Source organism: Callorhinus ursinus, unplaced genomic scaffold (assembly GCF_003265705.2).
Source record: "Callorhinus ursinus isolate GAN/ISIS: 27379988/994484 unplaced genomic scaffold, GSC_fseal_2.0 scaffold50, whole genome shotgun sequence".
Taxonomy (NCBI): domain Eukaryota; kingdom Metazoa; phylum Chordata; class Mammalia; order Carnivora; family Otariidae; genus Callorhinus; species Callorhinus ursinus.
The window spans coordinates 9,675,921-9,700,475 of record NW_027397112.1 but is presented as its reverse complement, the minus strand read 5'-3'; the positions used below and the strand labels follow the sequence as shown (position 1 = coordinate 9,700,475).

The window sequence follows — 24,555 nt, the reverse complement described above, 5'->3', positions numbered from 1 at the left end:
TGTAATGTACAACTAGAGGTGATCATATTCTCATTTAATAAATATGAATGTCATGTTGGGTTGAAATAGAGGCTCAGCGATATCTCACTTTAGACCAATAATATGGCACCAAAGAGGTATCTGTTAAGTAAAAAGGATCAAATGGAAAAGAATTAAAGAATTAAAGATCTAATTTAGTGTTTGTTAAAACACCCTCTTTAGAATTCTATAATGTGGTTGGATATAAAAGAAAATGTTTACATCAACAAATTTCCTCATGTAAGGAATGACAACTTAGAAAATTTCATGGAAAAAAAGAGATCCTATTCCCAATAGCAATACATATTTTGTTTATATATGATTTATGGTTTGTGTTTCAGATAATGGAAAGATTTCACTGAGCTCCTTTATGGGTGCAGCAAATTTATTTTCTGGTGAGTGAGAAGTAATGATGAAAAGATGTAAAATCAAGATCCTATGTTGTATGTACATACCATATTTTAATTGTATATCCCAGTATTCTAAAACTGTACACAAGCCTTATTTTACCAATATGCTGATGACATATTTGTTTTTAAGAATATAGATGGGCTTTTTATTACCTGTGATTTTAGAAGTATCATTTTTTTAAAAGATTTTATTTATTTGACAGAGAGAGCACAAGCAGAGGGAGAGAGAGGGAGAAGCAGGCTCCCTGCTAAGCAAGGATCCCGATGTGGGACTCGATCCCAGGACCCTGGGATCATGACCTGGGCCGAAGGCAGCCGCTTAACTGACTGAGCCACCCAGGCATCCCTAGAAGTATCATTTTTTTAAGAAGTGTATTTATAGGCTGGTTGGTTTGTCTCTATATTTTTTTGAGCATTAAAAAAAGCATTCTTTTGACAAGGCTTAAGGGAAACATGTTATCTTTTAACCCCCTCTTGTGATGCAGTTAGATAGGCCTCATTGTGTCCTTGGTCTTCTGCAGTTACATCTCTAGCAAGTTGAAATACTGCTGTTTTATTACAATTATCTTAAAGTAGGATTGTTATATATGAAAATTCACATATCATATTTCCCATCTTTTTAAAGGTGGTAAAATTAATGCCAGTGACACACAACTTTATCTGGAAAATGTAGGAATTGAATTAACAAGGAAAGAAAGCCTGGATCTGCTGAACATATTGCCATTGGATGGTAAGCATTTCAGGCATTGCAGTGGATTTCAGAGAATATTGAGTTATTGTGTAAAATTCTAGAAGTATAACTCTTTAAAGTGTTGTTAAAAATTTTAAAGGGAATGACATCAGCAACATGGCATGTAAGTTGTTCCTTTTTTAATCAATGAGTTGGACACACACACACAAACAAGAGTGCCTGTATGAGTGTTTTGGGAACTAGCACCTTACTCTAAGGGACCCAGGAGGAGCCTCGCTCACAAGTGCCACTGGTAAAAGACAGGCAACCTCCATACAGGGCTGCAGAATCAACACAGTCAGCAAAATTGCCTACACCTCTCTCACTGCTGTCAGGCAAAGATCAGGTGAGTGCTGACCCAGGCATGAGAATTTGCAGAAGTCCAGCCTTCCTGGAGGGAGACTCCAGCCCACCATCAGAGAAAAAGAAAGGAAGAAAAATAGGAGTTTGGCCACAGTGGAGGCAGTAAGAGAAACTTTCCCGGCACCGCTCTCCCCCAAGGGAGGGATGCATAGACCACAGTGACCTCTCCCACAGGGGAAAGGAAAGCAGTGAGTGAGTGCTTGGCTACCCCAGCAGAGCAGGACCAGATGGAAAAACCCATTTCTCTCCACCAGCACCCAGAGCACTAAGGTGGGAGCTCTCTGACAGGGAAAGAGGCAGATATGAATTTTAATTGGCATTAAAGAGATTGCGCTCAGCAGGAAGTCGACCCACAAGCCTCTGGGAGTACCATACCTTGGGATCTCCCTGTACTTGTCAGGCATCCCCAATGTTCAGATGCTAAACCCACACCTCCCCCTACTCTGCTGCTAGCTCCTTGTGCAAGGGTCACAAGTGCATCCTCTAGAGCGAGCTACAGTTAGCATGCTCAGAAAACAAGCTACCCAGAGTCTGGAGGGGGAAAGCCATAAACTTAAGCTATAGCGCCACCTAGTGGAAAACAAAAGTTTTCAGTAGCCAACCTGGTGAATTCTAAGAACCAGAAAAAAATATAAAAGCTTAAAATTTTGCCACAAAGGCATTCTGACAAGTGTAAGGTAACATCTCCTTGTCGTTCTGATTTGCATTTCCCTGAGATATCACCTTACACCTGTCACGATGGCTAGACTCAAAAAGACAAGAAATAGCAAGTGTTGACAAGGATGTGGATTATAAAAGGAACCCTCGCGCGCTATTGGGAATGTAGATTGGTGCAGCCATGGTGGAAAACAGTAGGAGGTTTCTCAAAAAATTAAAGGTAGAAATACCATATGATCCAATAATTCCACCACTGGGTATTTACCCAAAGAAACAAAAACACGAATTTAAAAAGAAATGTGCACCCTTATGTTTACTGCAGCATTATTTACAATAGTTAAGATATGGAAATAGCCCAAGATGGATAAAGAAGATGTGGTATATATACACAATAGATTATTACTCAGCCATTAAAAAAAATGAGGTCTTTCCATTTGCAACAACATGGATGGACTTAGAGGGTATTATGCTGAGTGAAATAAGTCAGGCAGAGAAAGGCAAATACCATTTGACTTCACTCATACGTGAATCTAAAAAAAAAAAAAGATTAAACAAAAAACAGAATCAGACCTATAAATACAGAGAACAAACTAACAAACTGATGGTTGCCAGAGGGGGAAAGGGCAGTAATAGAAGAATGGAGAGATGTTGCTTATGGATACATACTTACTAGTGGATAAATGAGTACTGGAGATGTGATACACAGTATGGGGATTACAGACAACAGAACTGTATTGTAAACATTAAAGTTGCTAAGTAGCCAGATCTTAATTGTTCCCACCACAAAAAGAAATAATATTTATTTGACGTGATCAAAGTATTAGCTAATGATACAGTGGCAATCATATTACAATATAAATGTATCAAATCAGTATACCTTAAACTTCACAATCTTTGTGTCAATCATAACTCAATGTTTAAAAATTAAGAGAAAAGTAGAAAGAGCCACTTCTGACATAAAATATTCTGTCCTTACCATTTAAATCTTAATTTGAGAGTAGTGTTCTCTTTGGGGTATTGCTGTTATAAACATTTTTAAATGTTGGAACCCGCGTCTATAATCAGTCTAAAGCCAAAGATAGGAAGAAGGTGATAAAACAGTTGTAGAAGGGAAAGAAGGGACATTTTAGAAAAGAAGAAAAGAAAAAAATCTGTTTCAATGTGTTGGAGTTCCACCAATAGTACATCAGATGCCAGAGAATGAATAGTAACCTTGAGAATCTTAGTCATTTCTTTGCTTCCTTCTTTGGATTATAACTAGTAATAACTTACAAAATCTAAAAATAAGTATTACTGTCTTTCTCAATTTCCACTTCTTGGTAAACTAAATTGACCCTTATGTTACAGATAATAGAAAAGTGTATAAGAATAGATTGATGGATGGAGTGAAGACATACAGAGGTGAGTGAGAAGCATGCTGGGGAAGAGAAAACATCCTCAAGCTTTTGCATTTACTTTTCTAAAATCTCTTACTTCTCAATGATTAGATTGCTAATTATGTTACTCTTTTTTTTTAATGAGCTGGCATTCTTAATTGTATACAATCACATTTGGGAAAATTGCCTATGCTATTTTGTCATTGTTGCAAATTTGAAGTCTTTTTTAAAATTTTTTATTGTTATGTTAATCACCATACATTACATCATTAGTTTTTGATGTAGTGTTCCATGATTCATTGTTTGTGCATAACACCCAGTGCTCCACGCAGAACGTACCCTCTTTAATACCCATCACCAGGTTGAAGTCTTAATAGTAAGAAATTTGTGTATTGATTGTCTGTTTCCTATAACTCACCTGTCTTGCCTGCTCTTCTCTTTCTTCTGGGTAAACTCACCCTAGAAATTGCTGTAGTAGTATTTTCTGGAAAACGGACAGGGAGAATTTTTCTATTTCTAATCCTTAACTAATTCTTTTGATCATTCCTAGACCTTTATGGTGACATTGCTTCTTACTTCCTGTTTGTGTTGGTCAGTTTATGTGACCAAACATTTTTTCCCTCTCTGGCGTAAATACAAATTTATTTTATTCTTATCTCTTCCCTTCTTAAGGAGGAAAAGTTAATATCAGTAAACTAGATGATGTTCTTGAAAACATGGGATTCTCACTTGAGGAGGAAGAAATTGAGGAACTGTACACTCACTTGCCAATTGATGGTGAGCATTTCAAGTACACAGTGCCCTGGAAGGAAATTTTTGTTTTCCTGTGGAAACCTCTCAAACATACTTATTAATTTCATGGAAAAACCAGAAGTTTATAGAGATCCAATCCTAAAGAATGGAGATATATTGTCTCAATATTAATCTTAGATAAAATATCGGTAATTGCTCACATTGCTGCTTGCAGACTTCCTATGCCAGAGAATACCAAAACGAAATGACAGTCAGTGTTGGGATCAAGTAAACATTAAAAAATAAAACAAAACAAAAAATTACATTTGAGGGGTAGGACAGAAAATTATATTTTTTGAGGAGTAGGAGAGAAAATTATAAAGGATTTCAGAGGGCAACAAAAAGAAATGGGGGGAAGAGTGCAGGAAACTGTTAAATGTTTGTACTGTTGCAAAATAAATATATATCTAACAATTACACTAAATTCATAGGTATCAAGCTTTGAATTACACAGAAATTACCCACCCCCTCAAGACTATGATCAAATAGGTCATAGGCAGAGCCCATGAATCTTAATTTTAACTAAGCAACCCCCACTACAGTTAATTTGTTGAAATAGCTAAACTTTGGGGTGCCTGGGTGGCTCAGGCAGTTAAGCCTCTGCCTCAGGCTCAGGTCATGATTCCAGCGTCCTGGGATTGAGCCCTGCACTGGGTCCCTGCTCAGTGGAGAGCCTGCTTCTCCCTCTCCCTCTGCCCACCCCGACCCGCTTATGTACGCTCTCTCTCTCTGTCAAATAAATAAATAAAATCTTTAAAAAAATAGCTAACCTTTATCATATAAAGAAAAATATGTATTAGTAAATTTATGTGGCATTAGTACTTTTTAAAGATTTTTTCTTTTTTTTAAGATTGATATATTTATTAGAGAGAGAGAGCATGCATAATCGGGCAGAGGGGCAAAGGGAGAGGGAGAGGCAGACTCCCTACTGATCAGGGAGCCCCATAAGGGGCTCAATCCCAGAACCCTGAGATCATGACCTGAGCTGAAGGCAGACACTCAACTGACTGAGCTAACCAGGCACCCTTGAATCTTTTTTTAAGTTTTATTTATTTAAGTAATCTCTACACCCAACATGGGGGCTCAAACTCACAACCCCGAGGTCAAGAATCACATGCTCTTCCAACTGAGCCAGCCAGGTGCCCCATAGACTTGAATCATAACTATTTTTCCCTTAAATACTCAAAGATTTTATTTATTTGAGAGAGAGAGCAGGTGAGCAAGAGAGAGAGAGAGCATGAGAGCAGGGGAGAAGGGTAGACGGAGATGGAGAAGCAGACTCCCTGCTGAGCAGGAAACCTGATGTGGGAATTGATCCCAGGACCCTGGGATCATGACCTGAGCTGAAGGCAGATGCTTAACTGACGGAGCCACCCAGGCACCCCATGGGATTAGGACTTTTTGGCATGATTTTTAGCAACAGCATCTGATCAGAGTACTCTATATAACTCTTAGTATCTTAAGCATCTTAACATCTTTAACATCTTGAAATGATTGTGTAGACTGATTAATAGTTTGATAAGCATCCTAGAAGTGTTGGTTTACCTAAGCTTATCTAATATGATCTGATGATGCTTGAAATCAAGACTTTCTGCTTGTCAAAAAAGTGGTCTCCTATTTCTTTTCTAATTCTAACCCTTTTTTCATAACTCTGTCTGTAACACATTAGTCAAGCAAGACTATATAAAACTCCTGTTGGAATTAGAATATGGCCCCACCCTAAATTATCTAGAGGGCAATCTAGCTGAATGTCTCAAAATAAATATTATTGCCTCTGCTCAGTAAAGGTACCGAGAACTGAGTTTTAAAAATATAACCAAAGAGGGTGCCTGGATGGCTCAGTTGGTTAAGCGACTGCCTTCGGCTCAGGTCATGATCCTGGAGTCCTGGGATCGAGTCCCACATCAGGCTCCCTGCTCAGCGGGGAGTCTGCTTCTCCCTCTGACCCTCTTCCCTCTTGTGCTCTCTATCTCTCATTCTCTCTCTCTAATAAATAAATAAAATCTTTAAAAATATATATATAACCAAAGAAACCAAAGAGATCCAAGGAACAGAGAGAGATAGTAAAAGCACTTTAAATAAATTTCTGTTTTAATGCTATGCTCTATTGTTTGGCCTGAAATTATTTGTAACCCAGTGGTTGCTTTGACATTAGTAATTGCTGCCACAGAAGCAGAGACTTCATGTTGTTTGCTTTGTATTGCCAGCACTGAAAATAGGGCCTGGCATATATGTAGGCATCCAGCAAATATTTGACAAGTTAAAAAATGAAAAAATCAGCCTACATCTAGGTGTTGCCTGAGCTCCTCCATTTTGGAACACTGACAAGTCTTGGCACACCCTCAACTACTGGTAGCCGCTGAAAACAAAGAAGGTAGCTTAGCTAATCAAAAAGGTTTGAGACAACCAGGAGCTCAGGCTAAGCTGAACAGTAAGGTTTATCTCCTACATGAGACCAGTCTAGCAAGACATTGATTAATGAATGGATAAAGAAGATGTGGTGTGTGTGTATACACACACACACACACACACACACATATACATATATATATATATGGAGCTAGAGAGTATTATGCTAAGTGAAATAATTCAGAGAAAACAAATAGCACATGATGTCACTCATATATGGAATTTAAGAAACATAACAAACAGTAAAGGGAAAAAAATAAGGGAGAGAGAGAGAAAAATTAAGAAACAGACTCTTATTATAGAGAAAAAACTGATGATCCCCAGAGAAGGAGGGGAGTGAGGGGCTGGGTCAAATCGGTGATGGGGATGAGGGAGGGCACTTGTGATGAGCACTGGGTGATGTGTGGAAGTGTTGAGTCACTATATTGTACATCTGAAACTAATACAACCACTGTATGATAACTAACTGGAATTCAAATAAAAACTTAAAATAAAAAGCTTTTTTAAGAATAAAAGAGGTAGCTCTTTTGTGTAAGATACAGAAACCAGTAAAGAGAGGCAAGGAAAATGAAGAAGCAAAGGAATATGTTCCAAACAAAAGGACAAGAATAAATTCCAGAAACAGACCTTAGTGAAGTGGAGATGATTTACCTGATGAAGAGTTCAAAATAATGATCATAAAAATGATGTTCACTGAGGACAAGAGAACAGTGCATGACCAAAGTGAGAATTTCAACAGATAGAAAACATAAGAAAGTACCAAACAGAAATCCCAGAGCTGAAGAATAAAATAACTGAACTAAAAAATTCAGTAGAGGGGTTCAACAGCAGACTAGATCAGTGGAAGAAGGAATTAGCAAACTCAAATACAGGCAGTGGAATTTATCCAAACAGAGGAGCGAAAAGAAAAAGAGTGAAGATAGCTTATGGGATTTATGGGCTACCAGGAAATGAACCAATGTTCACACTACACAATATCTCCCAAAAGGAGAAGAGAGAGAGAAAAGGACAGGAAAACTTACCTACCGTGAGGAAAGAAACAGACAAGATCCAGGAAGTTCCAGATAAGATGAAGCAAAGCTAGCCACACGAAGATACATTGAAATTAAATTGTTAAAAGTTAAAGGCAAGGAGGAACTCTTAAGTGTCGGGGGAAAAAAGTGTTATATACAAGGAAACCCCCATAAGACTATCAGCAGATTTTTCAGGAGAAATTTTGCAGGCCAGAGAGGAGTGGCATTCTATATTCAAAGTGTGAGAAGAAAAAAACTGCCAACCAAGGATACTCTACTTGGCAAAGTTGTCCCTCAGAATTGAAAGAGAGATAAAGAGCTTTCCAGAGGTGTCTGGGCGGCTCAATCAGTTAAGCTCCTGACTCGATTTTGGCTCAGGTCATGATCTCAGGGTTGTGAGATCGAGCCCCATGTCAGGCTTCTCAGTGTGGACTCTGTTTGTCCCTCTCCCTCTGCTCCTCCCCAGCTCACTCTCTCTCTTTCTCTCTCTCTCTCTCATAAATGAATAAATAAACAAATAAAATCTTTTTTTTTTTTTAAGAGTTTTCCAGACAAGCAGAAGCTGAAGGAGTCCATCACTCTTCAGGAGTGAGGCTACTAGAGTAGCCGTGCAAGAAATGTTAAAGGAGGGCGCCTGGGTGGCTCAGTCGTTAGGTGTCTGCCTTCAGCTCAGGTCATGGTCCCGGGGTCCTGGGATTGAGCCCCGCATCGGGCTCCCTGCTCAGCGGGAAGCCTGCTTCTCCCTCTCCCAATCCCCCGCTTGTGTTCCCTCTCTTGCTTTGTCTCTCTCTCTGTCAAATAAATAAATAAAATCTTAAAAAAAAAAGAAGTGTTGAACTTCTTCAAATTTGAACAAAAGGATGCTAATTAGTAACGAAAACATGAAAATATAAATTCCACTACTAAAGGTAAATATACAGTTAATTTCAAAATATTCTAATGTAATAGTAGGGGATAAATCACTAATCTAGTATGAATATTAAAAGACAAAAGTATTAAAAATAACTATAATTACATTAATTTGTTAGTAGATACACAGGTAAAAGATGTTAAGTTGTGAGAACAAAAACTTTATAAAATGGGGAGAGAGTAAAAATGTATACCTTTGGTATGTATTAAGTTCTTATAAGCTTAAAGTAGACTGTTATAAATAGGTTTTATAAATAAAACTCATAGTGACCACAAAGCAAAAACCTATAGTGGATACACAAAAGATAAAGAGAATGGAATCTAAGCATACCACTAAGAAAATAAATTACAAAGGAAGAGACCAAGAGAAGAAAGGATCAAAGGAATTATGAAACAGCCAGAAAACGATTATGAACAAAATGGCAATAGGACACAAACTCTCAGCTATAAGATGAATAAGGTCAGAGGACCTAATGTAAAACATGGTTGATAACACTATATTATATAATTGAAATTTGCTAAGAGAGTAGAAACTTTAAATGTTCTCACACACACAAAAAGATAAATATGTGAGGTGATAGATGTGTTAGTTAATTAGATGGGGGATTCCTTTTGGTTATACGTATATCAAATCATCATGATGTACACTTTAAATATATTACAATTTTATTGGCTAATTATACCTCAATAAAGCTGGTATTTTTTTCATTTTATTTTTATTTTTTTTATTTTTTTAATAATTTTTTATTGTTATGTTAATCACCATACATTACATCATTAGTTTTTGATGTAGTGCTCCATGATTCATTGTTTGTGCATAACACCCAGTGCTCCACGCAGAACGTGCCCTCTTTAATACCCATCACCAGGCTAACCCATCCCCCCACCCCCCTCCCCTCTAGAACCCTCAGTTTGTTTTTCAGAGTCCATCATCTCTCATGGTTCATCTCCCCCTCTGATTACCCCCTCTTCATTCTTCCTCCCCTGAAATCTTGCCATTTGCAACAACGTGGATGGAACTGGTGGGTATTATGCTGAGCGAAATAAATCAATCAGAGAAAGACATGTATCAAATGACCTCACTGGTATGAGGAATTCTTAATCTCAGGAAACAAACTGAGGGCTGCTGGAGTGGTGGGGGGTGGGAGGGATGGGGTGGCTGGGGGATAGACATTGGGGAGGGTATGTGCTATGGTGAGCGCTGTGAAGTGTGCAAGACTGTTGAATCACAGATCTGTACCTCTGAAACAAATAATACATTATATGTTTAAAAAAAAGAAGATAAAGCTGATATTAAAAAAAATGAAAATAAATTCTCTTCTTCCATTCTGATGAATGAGGAACACAAAAAGTTGAATGAATAGAGTAGATGTATCTACCATATTTAGATATTTTTTTCAACCTTGTGCTTATATAGTGTGAAAATAAAATATCTAATTGGGGGGGATCTTTGGGCAACTGGTAAATCCTTATACTTTACTCCACAGTTTAAGAATTTTATGTAATGGGGACCTGTATTAGTCCACTCAGGCTACCATAACAAAATACCATAGTCTGTGACTTACACAACAGAAATTTATTTTCTCACAGTTCTGGATACAGGGAAATCCAAGATCAAGGTACCAGCTGATTCAGTTTCTGATGGGGATTCTCTCTTCCATGCTTGCAGAGCCTCTCTTCTCACTGTGTCTTCACATAGCAGGGAATAGAAAAGATGGAGAGCAGGGAGAGACACAGGGGGGGAAAGAGAGAGACAGAGAGAGAAAGGGGTATCTTCCTCTTCTTTTAAGGTCACAGTCCTATCAGATTAGGGTTTCACCCTTATGACCTCACAACCTTAATTACCTCCTAAAGACCTTATCCCCAAATAGTCATCTCAGAGGTTAGGGCTGGGGCACCTGGGTGGCTCAGATGGTTGGGCTTCTGCCTTCAGCTCAGGTCATGATTTCCAGGTCCTGGGATGGAGCCCCACATCAGGCTCCTGGCTGGCTCAGCGGGGAGCCTGCTTCTCCCTCTGCCTCTCCCCCTCCTTGTGTGCTCTCTCTGTCTCTCTCTCAAATGAATAAATAAAATCTTTTTTAAAAAAAAGGTTAGGGCTTCAAAATATAAATTTGAGGGGACACAATTCAGTCCCTAGCAGGACTATATCTAAATTTTGTCTTGCCTTGTAGAGGAGAGAAGAGTTAAAATGGTTAAACTTCTGGATGAAGTGCATGAACTTCTAGGTGAGTGAGAAGAAATTGTGATAAGGCATAATAAAAATAATCTCTTAATATTTAACAAAACAAGTTATTCTTGAAGTATTTTCTGTTATCTATTCATGATATATTAATCCTGTCATTATATCTCTTTTAACTGGTAATGTATATATAACTAAAGAAACAACCTTATAAATTAAATGTTATTCAATATTATAATCAGTTGTTACCTACTTCTTATTCAAAAGGCCACAGTGTAATGCATAAATAACAACGCCTATGTTCTTTGGAGTTTTTCAGCAATATAATTTTATTTTCTACTGTTCAAATAGCAAAATGCTAAGGCAAATTACACATACAGGTAATATGACCATGTGAACAAACTCATAATTTAGGCAAAAATAAAACAATAGAGCAAATATTACATGCAGGCAGAATTATTTACACCAGTTAATTTAGTGGGCTGTTAAAAAACCAAACCTTCTGCATCCTGTACCTTGTTCCCAACATTGATGAATCCCCTTTTACCAAGAAGAAGTTCTATTTCTGAATCTCCTTTCTAATTTTCTGTAATTAGACAACACTTAATGTTTCCATTGCTTTTTATCCTATATTTGAGAATGATGCTACACAAAAATAGTTGATATGATGATGATGATTTAAAGCTTGAAATCTGACCTTTTACCATTATTTTCTTTTTTAAGGGGAAGAAGTTACCTCTGAAGACCTGGAAAATACTCTGAAAAACATAGGGTTAAGACTCAGACTGAAGGAAAACACTGTGTTGATGAAAAGTTTGCCGCTTGATGGTGAGTGTTTAATTTGCCAGTGAGGTATTCATCCACCCAGTAAAAGTTAATTGGTTGCCATCAGACTAGACATAATACTAGGCTCTGAGTTACAGAGATAAGTGAGACAAAGTCCAGGTCCTAAAAACACTCAGTGTAGAGATGGACAGCACATATAAAATAAAAATAAATGCTATGCACTATGATATGTGCTGTAATATTAATGAATATCTATACTGCTATGAAAGTACAAAGGAGATATTTACCAACTATACCTGGATTCTCTAAGGCTTCATAGAGTGGTTATTACTTCAAACAGGCCTGAAAAGTTTGATGGTAGGAGGTGCCAAGAACTAAAAATAAAAGCACTGAAAAAGGCAAAGAGACATACCTTATCATGGCAAGTTTGGGAACCATGTATAATTTCATGTTGATCTAATACAGATTACACATTCACATTATGTGGAGAAATACTTTATTAACTTGACTCAATCTGATCAATAATTCAGATATAATCTATCTGTGAAATAGCATAATAACAATGCCTATCTATGATGATGGTGAGGATAAACAAAGTGAAGGCTATGGAAATATAAGAAATTTTTTAAAATATTTAAAATGTAAAATAAAGATATTAGTTATTAGATTTTCTATTTCAAAAATCCAGTAATGTTTCTTAAATAATTTCTATATTTAAGTCATTTTTCTAGATTCAGGAGCTATGAAGATATATGCCAGAATCTTACTGCTCAAAATAAAAGTCTCTGCACTTAAAAAGTTCATAATCTAGTTGAGTAGATAAGACAGAGATACATATTTTGAGCTTCTGGATAAACACTGCACTTTTTTAATATTTGCATTTATCTTTACCACTTCCTAAAATACTAAAAAGATGTAAAAGAAATTAAAAAGCCATAATCCACAAAGACTAAGAGAAGAGTAGAGAACATTATAGCAGATAAGAGGTGTCAGTTAAATTTCAAAAACCAAAAAGTGGATGAAAGAACATAAGTAGTGCAAACTGAGCCTGAAAGGGGAAGCAAACAAGAAGGCCACTTCAAGGGCACTCGGTGACTCAGTCAGTAGAGCATTTGACTTTTGATCTCGGGTTGTGAGTTTGAACCCCATGTTGGGTGTAGAGATTACTTAAAAATAAAATCTTTTAAAAAAAGAAGAAGAAGGCAGCCATTTCATGTCACAAAACAATAAAAGGCTCAGGAAATGGAGGCACCAGTTACCTCCAAAGTCAGGAATGTGAATACAGTTGAAAGTAGAAGAATTGGTAAAGTCTATTTTTTTTAATTTTATTTTATTATGTGATGTTAATCACCATACATTACATCATTAGTTTTGGATGTAGTGATCCATGATTTGTTGTTTTTGTATAACACCCAGTGCTCCATGCATTACGTGCCCTCCTTAATACCCATCACCGGGCTAACCCATCCCCCCTCCCCCCTCCCCTCTAAAACCCTGTTTGTTTCTCAGAGTCCATTGTCTCTCATGGTTCATCACCCCCTCTGATTTCCCTCCCTTCATTTTTCCCCTCCTTCTCCTAATGTCCTCCATGCTGTTCCTTATGTTCCACAAATAAGTGAAACCATCTGATAATTGACTTTCTCTGCGTGACTGATTTCACTTAGCATAATCTCCTCCAGTCCCATCCATGTTGATGTAAAAGTTGGGTATTCATCCTTTCTGATGGCTGAGTAAGTAGAAAGTCTTTAAAAAGAGCAATGTGATCTACAGATCCCCTTCCTCACTCCACAGCTAAGCAAGTATTTCTTATCCATGCCACATAGAGATTTACTCTCCAGAGAGGTTACACTAGAAAGATTCTGGGACATCAGACACAGCCAAGGTTGGGAGTGAATTTTCTACTGAAACAGGGAGATTAAGTGAAAGTCAACATAATGCGTGGTGAAATCCTCCAAGTCCTCTTCTCCCACTGGCCTCCCTAGATGCTGGCAGTGAATTCCAATATCCTTTATTCAGATACTGACATCTCCAGCCTGCAATGAAAAGACATTTGTACTACTAAAACAAAAACACCTCGCCCTTAAACATAAACAACCAAGAATCATATGACATATAATAAAAGTCTGTTATGAAACAGACTTGTTATGAAACAGAAACTGGTATGAAAGACAGACAAGACAGCAAAGAAGGAACTTGGAGGAAATACAGTAATCCCCATCTATGCTTGGGGGAAATGTTCCAAACCCCCCAGTGGATGCCTGAAACCATGGATAATACCAAACTCTATATGTTTTTCCTTATATATACATACCTATGATAAAGTTTAATGTATAAATTAGGCACAGTAAGAGATTAACAATAATAACTAATAATAAAATAAAACAATTATAATATACTGTAATAAAAGTTACATACATGTGACCTCTTTCTCTGTCTCTCTCAGTATCTTATTGTACTTTACTCCTCCTTCTTCTTGTGATGATGTGAGATGATAAAATGCCTACATGATGAGATGAAGTGAGATGAATTATGTAGGCATTGTGATGTAGCGTTAGGCTACTATTGACCTTCTGATGATACATCAGAAGGAAGGTCATCAGCTTCCAGAACGCAGTTGACACAGGTAACTGAAACCAGGGAAAGCAAAACTGCAGATAAGGAGGGGATACTCTAGTCAAAGGAAAAAGCAGAAAAATAATTCAAAACAATTTTAACTAATATCTTCAGAAAGATGAGAAAATCCCTAGTTATGAAACAAGAAAAGAAGGCTATGCAACAAGATAAGAGGCATTGTGGAAAAGGAGCACTTAAAAATATTTTTTTAAAAGCTCTTTGGGGAAAAAAGCAGTAGAAATTTAGAAATTCAGTGGGTGGAAGGGCTAGAAGATGAATTTGAATATTGGAACAAAAAGACAAAAGAGATGGAAAATAGGAGAAAAAAGATAATAAAATCAATCCTAGAAATCCAACAACTGAATAATAGAAGAATTCCCAAAAAGAGAAAACAAAGAAAATAGAGGAAGAAATTGTAAAATAAATCATATTTTAAGAAGTCTCCAAATCTGAAAGAATGTGACTCCAGATTGAAAGGGCTCACCAAGTACCTACCACAAGGAGTAGAAAAAGATTCACACCAGAGTATGTTGTGAAATATCAGAACACCAGAAATAAAGGGATTATAAAAGTTTCCAAAGAGAAGGAAGCGGGTCACTTCGGGGTATGTGAATGGTACTAGACTTCACAACTCCTGGAGATGAAAGACAGTTGTGTAATACCTTCAAAATTATTAGAAAATTTTTTCCAACCTGGAATTCTATATCCCACTAACACATCAATCAAGTGTGAGAATAAAATTCATATTTCAAAATAAGACATTTTCTGAGAAAAGGTTCAGAAAAAAACTTTCTATGTAAATATCATTTCTTAAGAAACTACTCTGGGGGGAGAAATGTCACCAAGATGGCAGAGTAGGAGACCCTAGCCTCCTTCTCCCAACAAAGATCAACAATTAGACAGTTATCCACAGGGGCGCCTGGGTGGCTCAGTCTGTTAAGCGTCTGCCTTCAGCTCAGGTCATGATCCCAGAGTCCTGGGATTGAGCCCCACATCAGTCTCCCCATTCATCGGGAAGTCTGCTTCCTCTCCCTCTGCCCCAGTCTCTGCTCTGCTCTCTCTCTCTCACTCTCTCTCAAATAAATAAATAAAATATTTTTTTAAATGAAAATAGCTCTGGGAGAGCTCAGGAATCCACTTAAAAACCTTAAGTAAAAAAATAAAAAAATTAATGTAGGGGAGAGAGGTGATTAAAACACTATGTGCTAATTAAAAAAAAAAAACCCTAAGCAACATAGTGGAGCAAACAAACAAACAAACAAAAACACCCTGAGAATAACCACAAAAAAAGGGTAAAAAGAACAGTTTTGTTTTACCTACATCATCCCATTCCCTTACACCAGCACTTCTCACTGCCAAGAGGGAACTCCCCAGCCCAAAAGAGTTCCCCTCACAAGAAAAGGAGAGCGGGCGGCATGACCAGCTTCCCCAAACTTTTGGGGCACTACACAAAGGACCTGCTTAGGTTTCACTTCACCCAGTGACCCACAAAAGTGAGACATCTAGAGATGACTAAGAACAAGGCAAAAGGAAAGGGGATACCAGTATCAACCATATAGTGAGAGCAATCATAGTTCCCAGTGGCCTCATCTGCAAATGACCCCATCTGCAAATGACGTCCACAGTTTTTGCTGCTGAGAACCTCAACAGCCCTTGCAAACACTAAAAATACCCCCCAGTTTTCATCACTGAGGACCTCATTACAGACCCCAACAGACTGCTCCACAGAGGATCCCAACAGCTCTTACTGCTGAAGAAACCAACTGCCAAAACAGCCGCTGCAGACTTCCTGCAGATTTTGCCACTTAAGTTTTCACTCCACAGGTTTTTGTGTTCACAGAAACCAGCCACCCTCATCACTAGGAGTGTATCTGCAGGCAGCCCCTGCAGTTATAGATGCACTTGCAGCCAGCCCCCACAGCTGAGCATGCGCAAACACTGGCTCCAGCCACCACTACCACCTTCCCTGTTCCCTAACCACTGGACCTGTGTGTGCTGCCAAGGACCCCAAAAGCCCTTGAAGCCACTGTGGATCTCTCACAGCTCTCACCAAGGAACATGCAGTTTTTGATGTCGTGGACCCCAGAAACATGAGCAGACAAGACACCACATACCCCCAAACCTGGAGCCACCACACATCCCCACTCTTGGCACCACACACCACTAGACCTAGAGTCACAACTCCAGTGTATCCTTATAGACAAGTGAAGGTCTTTTCTTACCAAAAATAGTCTATAAAGTCTAGAAGAGGAGACTGCTTCTTTACATGCACAGACACACACATAAGCCTGCAGGGATCATGAAGAATTAGGGAAACATGACACCACAAAAGGAACACAGTAAACTTCCAGTAACTGACCCCAAAGAAATGGAGATACACAAATTGCCTAACAAAGAATTCAAAATAATTGTTCTAAAGGTTCTCAGCTATAAGAGAACTCAGAAAAACAATTTAAATAATGAAAACAATACAAGAACAAAATGAGAAGTTCGACAAAGAGATGGAAAATGTAAAAATGAATTAAACAGAAACTTTGGAGCTGAAAAATACAATTACTGACCTAAAGAATTCAATACAGAGCTTAAAAACCCAGCTGAACCAAGCAGAAGAAAGAATCAATGAACCTGAAGAAAGATCATTTGAAATTATCCAATAGAGGAGCAAAAAGGATGGAGAATGAAAAGGAATAAAGAAAGCCTATGGGACTTATAGGACACCGTTAAAAGAAATAATCTACATATAATTAGAGTACCAGAAGGAGAAAAGAGGCAGAAAGGAACAGAAAGCTTATTTTTTTAACTGGCTAATAACTTCCCAAATGTGGGGAGAGATTTGAACACCCAAGCTCATGAGGCTCATAGTTTTCAATAAAAATTCAACCCAGAGAGACCTTTGCTAAGACATAATATAATAAAGCTATCAAAAATCAAAGATGAAGAGAGAATCTTGAAAGCAACAAGAAAAGAAGCTTGTCACTTACCAAGGAACCTCCATTAGGATATCAGCAAATTTCTGAGCAGAGACCTTGCAGGCCAGGAGAGAGTGAGATAATATATTTAAAGTGCTAAAAGAAAAACCTGTCAACCAAGAATACACTAAAGTCCAGCAAAATTGTCCGTCAGCAGTGAAGAAGAGATATTTCCAGACAAGAGCTGAGGAAGTTTATTATCACTTGGCATGCCTCACAAGAAATGCCTCAAGGAGTCCTTCAGGCTGAAATGAAAGAATGCTAATGAGTAACATGAAAACATACGGAAGTATACAGCACACTGGTAAAAGTAAGTACATAGTCAGAAGAGAATCCACTAATGTGTAACATGGTCGTGTGTTAACCACTTAACTCTAGTATAAAGGTTAGAGGACAAAAGTATTTAAAATAGCTATAGCTACAATACTTTGCTAATGGATACACAATATAAAAAATGCAAATTGTGCCATCAAAAACATAAAATGTGGGGAGGGATTAAACAGGTAGAAATTTTGTATGCAATTGAAGTTAAGCTGCTTAAAATAGACTTAAAAAGAAGGGAGTCAAACTATGTCACTAACAGAAAATCATCAGTTCACAAAGGAAGACAGCAAGAGAAGAAAAAAAGGACGAAAGAACTACAGAATAGCCACAAACTAATTAGCAAAATGACACTAGGTCTAGTGGCTAGGGAACATTATTTGAGAAAGAGAGAGAGAGAGCGGGAGCAGGGGGAGGGACAGATGGAGAGGGAGAGAATCTCAAGCAGACTCCCCACTCAGTGGGGAGCCCAACACACGGTTCAATTCCACAACCCTGAGATCATAAACTAAGCTGACTTCGAGAGTCAGAGGCTTAACCAACTGAGCTACCCAGGTGCTCTTGTATATGCTTATTTTAAATTTCTGGCCCTTTTATTCCAATAATTCTTATTCAAAAAGCATATGTTACTCAGTTTGTTTGTTGTTTGTTTTTGAAGTAGTTGTATTCCTCAGGTGACTAGTTACTTTAGTCCTATGAGCCCTTGTTCTCTTGCAGCATCATTACTGGGTTTGGAAATGTGCTTTAGGTAAAGGTGCAAAGTCAGGCTCCACTCCACATCAGCCTGTTGGGCTTAAGAAAGAGGGAGGGGATGAGCCCCAGGTCAGAGAGACCCAAATACTGTTGATCATTTTCCTGATTTGAAATTGTTCCAGGCACCACCTCTGGTCAGAGTTTCACTCTAAACTCAGAGAGAAGTAGGGTTGGAAGAAGGCAACCTATAATATAGATTGTAATCCAACAGCTCTAAAGATTGAGAGATGGAGGATAAAATACCTGAGGCAGTTTGTCAGTCTTCACCTGTTTACATCCAGTCCTCTCTCCAGAAGGGTTTATATGCTGCCCTGATAATTACCTTCCACTTGCACTAGCGGTCTAGGCTTTTGCTGCTACTTCTCAGCAAAAAAAAAGCGGTGGGCAATGGCAATCTCAGAGTCACAGTACAGAGAGGTGAGGGCAGAAGTTTTTTTTACTATTTCCCCAATTGGTCCTTTCACCGCACTGCTAATAAGCCCTCCACTCTAGGTTGTCAGGACACACACTCACACTGGGACAGCTTTCCATCACCCACTGGTGTCGCTGTGGCTTTTCACTTCATTCCTGGAACCCAGGTTTCTACTCAGACTTCAGTTTCTTCAGGGTTGATTTCTGGGGAAGGAGCCAGGAATTCATGCTAGTGCATCATCTACATAGGAATAGAAATCTATATTTGAATTTTTGTAAAATATGAAGCCTGTGATGGCAACAGATGAGCTCTCACTAAGGGATTACCTTGTGGAATTTATTTTCATGGGCTTGTCAATGAAAATATCTAAAACAATATCCATTTGATAAAAACATGTAGAAATGTTCGGTACTAATATTCAAAGATGTCCTATTATGGTTGTCAGGTTGTTTAGCTCAGAAATCATCCATCTCTTCACTCATGAGTCCCACTATATCTACAGTTATCCTTGGGAGCATTAATATGTGTGATCTTATGCAAAAGAGTAGAAAATGAGAGTTAGATGAAAAGAGATATGAAAAAAGTATGGCAAGACACCACCAATAATTGTTTCAATTGTCAAATAAAAAGGTGAGTAGATTTACTATCTGGAGAGCTTTCTGCCATTGGTCTAACTCTTAAGTTGGGATATAAACAGAAAAAAAAATGAGTAAAATTTTAAGAATTGTCCTTTCTGAAATTGCTAGGTTTTGGATTATTAAAACAGGTCCCTTAACCAGTTACTGTATTGTGCCCTGTCTTACAGCTGCTGGAAAATTGTATGAGCATAGATTGCTGGGTGACATAAGGTCTCTCAAAGGTAAGTGAGCAATCAGGTAAAACTGAGACTCCTTATGTTTTGCATTTACATTTTAAAAGCCACATTTATTTTTGGTGATGACAAATTTGTCAACCTAACCTCTTTATTTATTAAGTATTCTTGTCTCGTCATTTACTACTTTTAACATAACTACCTTCAGAGGAATTATTTTTGTCTTTATTATTTCATTTCGAGTCCTATTTTCAGAGTAGAATTATAAAGGCAGGGTCTTACCAGAATTCACCAGACTTGCCTAATCCTTTCATTTTCTACTTATAAATGTCTCATGAGAGCTATAGTCAAATCCCTCTGGACAAAAATGAGGAGCAGGTTCTGTTCTTGATTCCCATGATAACTCTTTTCATTTAAACAAATGTATTGTTTCTTTGGTTGTACTCCCTCTAATTAATGCACAGACATGCCTAACATTTTTTACATTATTATTGTTTGCTTTTCTCACTCCCATCCTTTTTTTCCCTAAGGAGTGGAGCTTAATGTTAATAAGTTAGGACCCTTCATGAAAAATATGGGCTTTAACCTGGAAAAAGAAGAATACCTTGACCTGCTTAGCAACCTGCCTGCTGATGGTAAGCTGCTCCTACAGTGAAACTTGGCATTTGTATATGAGAATTTCTGTACATATATACATATGTACATATATTTAGAGTGTGCAGAAACATTATAAAACAGAAAGATAACGGCCTCCTTCTCAAGAACTCATCAATTCCTGCAGTGGACTTTATTGAGTGCCTAACATACGTAGCTATTAGAAATATAAAAATGAAGATGACAGGTTCTCTGTCCTCTAGGAGTTCACAATCTGGTAAGGAGGCTTATATGCTGACAGGTCATCATAACACTTTGTGATTATACTATAAATACTAAAAATGCACTTAGTAAGATCCTAAAGGAGGGAAAAGTTAAGTTGGCCAGGTAGGAAATTGGAGAAACACTTGTCAGAAGATACATAGAGATTCTTCAGTTAAAAAAAAAAAAAAAGGCATTCCGTGGGGATTAAGGAGTGCACTTGTTGTGATGAGCACTGGCTAATGTATACAATTGTTGAATCACTATATTTTACACCTGAAACTAATATAACACTGTATGTTAACTGTACTGGAATTAAAATTAAAAAAAAAAAAAAGCTGGGACAACCCCCAGAAAACAACCACCCATGGGAAATTCCAGCAGGCTACATGTACAGTGCATATGGAGCCTATACTTGCAAGTGCTTACTTACACCCAGGCACCCCAGGATGTTTATATTTTTTGTTATCACATTTTCCAGGTATCTTGAAAGTTTACTGGAATGCCACAACAATGATTTTGGTTGCGGAAGTATCAGCCATCTCCCAGAGTACTTCTTTTCAGGTCAATGAGCCAACAGGAAATAGCATTAGAGACCTGTTTCAGACTCTCATAAGTCTTCTATGGGACCAATTGAAATACATGAGAATGGATGAGACATTTTCCTGTGAGGCACTAACAATCTATCAGGCTGTTCCTACTAAATTCCCCCATTTAAGAGGAAAATACAAAATAAAGATTTAAAAAATACAAAATTCAAAAAAATTTATTGAGGTTCAATTAGATTGATCAAAGCTTTTTAAATGTATAATGAATGTGGGTAGTAGAAGAACACAGCTAAGTGTCACCTGTCATTCCAGTACAGAAATAGGCATTATTAATGCTCTAAGTCAGAGATTTCCTGTTGGAGCATTTGCCTCTTTTAAGATGCTTGTCAGCCTCATAATCAATAAAATGGAGTTCTTCCTTATCTGAAAACTGAGAGGGCTACTTTTTAAATATCAGCCCAGCATTCTACTATGTGGAGCTTATCTTAATAGAATAAAAACTGAGGTTAGAAGTGTGAAATTAAGTATCTTTTTTTTATAGTCAGAGCTTTGTCTTTCCACATTTTCCATTTGATAAGAAAATAGGATAAAATTCTAGAGCAAATCATTAAAATTTGCTGAATTTTGTGTTGTACTTCAGGGTATGACTTTTATGTCTTCTATTTCTATTATTTTTTATGCATAAAATTCTGTCTTCTCTTACAGATGAGGGGAATATTGAAGTGAATGTGGTAATGGATGAAGGAAATCTTTTTACAGGTGGGTTAGATCTTTATTATCTCATTATTCAACATCTATATATCCCAAGTGTGGATCAACAAAAACCAGCCTTCCAGGAGCTTATTTAGCTGGGGCAAGAAAAAACATACAAATACATATAAATAAAAGCAATAAAATATTATCAGTGCTATGTCAAAAACCTATACAAAGTAAAGAAGGGGCAGAATGGTCACTTGTACCTGAGGAAGAGAAATTGGGAAATGCTTTAATAGAATGGGCAACACATGAGCTGATCCTTAAACTATAAGTCAGTTTTGCCAGAAAGGTAGGATGGGCATTCCTGATAGAGAAAAAATAATAATAAAAGGCACCAAAATGAGAAACTGTATGATGCTTTACGGAACTAGAAAAAATCTGGAGTAGCTAAAGCATAAATGCTGTCAGGAGTTTGGCAAGGAATAAACTTAGAGAGTAAGAAGTGGGATGTGGTGGGCCAAGTAATGGCTCCCAAAGATATCCAGGTCCTAATCCCCAGAACTTGTGAATGTTACCTGATATAGCCAAAGGGACCATGAAGATGTGATTACAGATCCTGAGATGGGGAGGTTCTCCTTGATTATCCAGTTGAGCGCTAAATATAATCACAAGTATCCTTAGAAGAAGGAAGCAAGGTGATAGTTGATGACAGAAAGAGTAGAGGGCAATGTGACAACAGAAGCAAGATGCTACACTGCTGGCTTTGAAGACAGAAGAAGGGGAGTAAGTTAAGGAGTGTCAGTAGCCTCTGGAAATAAAATAGGCAAGGGAACAGATTCTTCCTGAGAGTCTCCTAAAGGAACCAGCCCAGCTAACACCTTGACTTTAGTTCAGTGAAACTAATTTGGGGCTTCTGACCTCCAGAACTATAAGAGAAAAAAATCTGTATTGTTTTACACCACCATGTTTTTGGTAATTTGTTACAGCAATAGGAAACTAATATAAAGGAAGAATCATGGAGAGCCCTGAATACCTAGTAAAGTAGTATGAATTTCATCCTGCAGAGAATGGGGAGTCATTCCAGGATTTTAAGCAGGAGTCTATGTGATTAGATTTGCAAATTAGAAAGCTTGCTCTAGCTGAAGTATAAAGGATGGATGGAGGTATATGTACAAGAATAGAGTCAAGGAAACTAGCCAGAAAGCATATTGTAATTGTCCAGGCAAAAGCCAATAAAGGGCAGCAGTAAATCATTCTCTGTCAGACTTGAGAGGAAGGGACATATAGAAGAGATGTTACGGATGTAGAATCTATAGAGTTTGGTTACTGATCAGGTATAGAGATAGAGTGAAAGGATGGAATGGAGGATGACACCTCAGTTTCTTAGCTGGGTAGTTGGGTGGGTGACAGTGACATTGACCAAAGTAAGGAATTCAGTAAAATAAATTTAGAAGTAAAGATATAGTTTCCATTTTGGTCATATGGGGTTTGAGGTTCCTGTAAGACATCTAAGGGAGACTGAACCCTAAACAGTTAAATATGTAAGAATCTGAGACCACCTCTTTTTCTGAGACAAGCAGACTTCAAACCAGGAAGGATACAGATATCGAGAATCTCTATACATGTGGGAGTAAAATTAAGAGGATTTTACCTAAAAGCTTCAATTTTCTCTGTATAGTAGGAAACAGAATCATCTATGAAAAGAAAGGGCCCAGTAATGGGGTAGAGGACTTTAAGGAAAGTGTTTATAATTTGGGATAACTCTGATAGAGAATAGGAACTAGAGTTGTTGAGGAATATATGAAAGCCTTGCTGAGAAGTGCCAAGAGTCTAACCAAAGTCAGATGTCATAAATAAATAATGGCAATACCTGGGTCATAGGGTAGTTCTGTTTTTAACTTTTTGAGGAACCTCCATACTGTTTTCCAGAGTGGCTGTACCAGCTTGCATTCCCACCAGCAGTGTAAGAGGGTTCCCCTTCCTCCGCATCCTCTCAAGGGGATGGGGTAACTGGGTGATGGGCACTGAGAAGGGGACATGATATAATGAGCACTGGGTGTTATAAACAACTGATGAATCACTGAACTCTACCTCTGAAACCAATAATACACTATATGTTAGTTAACTGATTTTAATTTAATTTAATTTAAAAAATAAAAAAATAAGTAATGTCAACTTTTCACATGATTGTGATATTCTTCAGTTGCACCAAAGTCAAAGATTCTTAAGTCTGATGTGCCAAAGAATGAAAGCATAAAGACATAGAAAGATGTAGTCAAGAGAGTGGTTAAGTGGTCTAGAGTAGATAAGAAAAGTGAAGTTATGATGGAAATTATGAACTTGGAGAAAAGTGAGAGAGGAGGGAATGAAAGTCTCTGTAGAAATGATAATGGGTGTGGTAGGAGTAACGAAATAAAAGAAGTGGAAGAATATGAGGTTCTGGCCAAAAACAGTTTTGTTAGAATTTAAGATTTTAGAGGCAAAACATTTCCAGGTGATGACAAAGTTCAGGATATCCATGATGGTTAACTAGTATAGAATTTAGGAGACAGTCATTGAGGATAAGGAGCTCAAGAAATATGGAGGCCAGGTTGTGGAATGAACTATCCATATAAAGACTGGTAGTCCTATAATGATGCCAGGAATTTGGGTGCAGAGGAAGACTGTGAGTTAATGGGACAAGCTCCTTAAATGACCAAAAAAAAAATCAGTGACAATAAAAAGAAATCCAAATATCATAATTCTCACAAGAGGAGAGGTTTGAGTATGGCCAAAAAACCCCAGCTATCAGGATCTAGGAGATTGCATGCCCTAAGGCAAATGGGATATAGATAAAAGAGCAGCAGTCAATCAGAGAAAGACATGTATCATATGACCTCACTGATATGAGGAATTCTTAATCTCAGGAAACAAACTGAGGGTTGCTGGAGTGGTA

General features: G+C 37.7%; 1 protein-coding gene across 6 annotated transcripts in view; it reads left to right on the top strand.

Annotated features, from left to right (window-relative positions):
* EFCAB3 (EF-hand calcium binding domain 3) overlaps positions 1-24,555 on the top strand; it is a 306,183-nt gene that overhangs the window by 186,431 nt on the left and 95,197 nt on the right. For all 6 annotated transcript variants that reach the window (XM_073883095.1, XM_073883094.1, XM_073883093.1 and 3 more), the window contains 9 exons: positions 360-413; positions 1,054-1,158; positions 3,526-3,579; positions 4,227-4,331; positions 10,849-10,902; positions 11,580-11,684; positions 19,516-19,569; positions 20,052-20,156; positions 21,630-21,683. In XM_073883095.1, the coding sequence (XP_073739196.1) occupies positions 360-413; positions 1,054-1,158; positions 3,526-3,579; positions 4,227-4,331; positions 10,849-10,902; positions 11,580-11,684; positions 19,516-19,569; positions 20,052-20,156; positions 21,630-21,683 (690 nt within the window). The remainder of the gene's footprint in view (positions 1-359; positions 414-1,053; positions 1,159-3,525; positions 3,580-4,226; positions 4,332-10,848; positions 10,903-11,579; positions 11,685-19,515; positions 19,570-20,051; positions 20,157-21,629; positions 21,684-24,555) is intronic.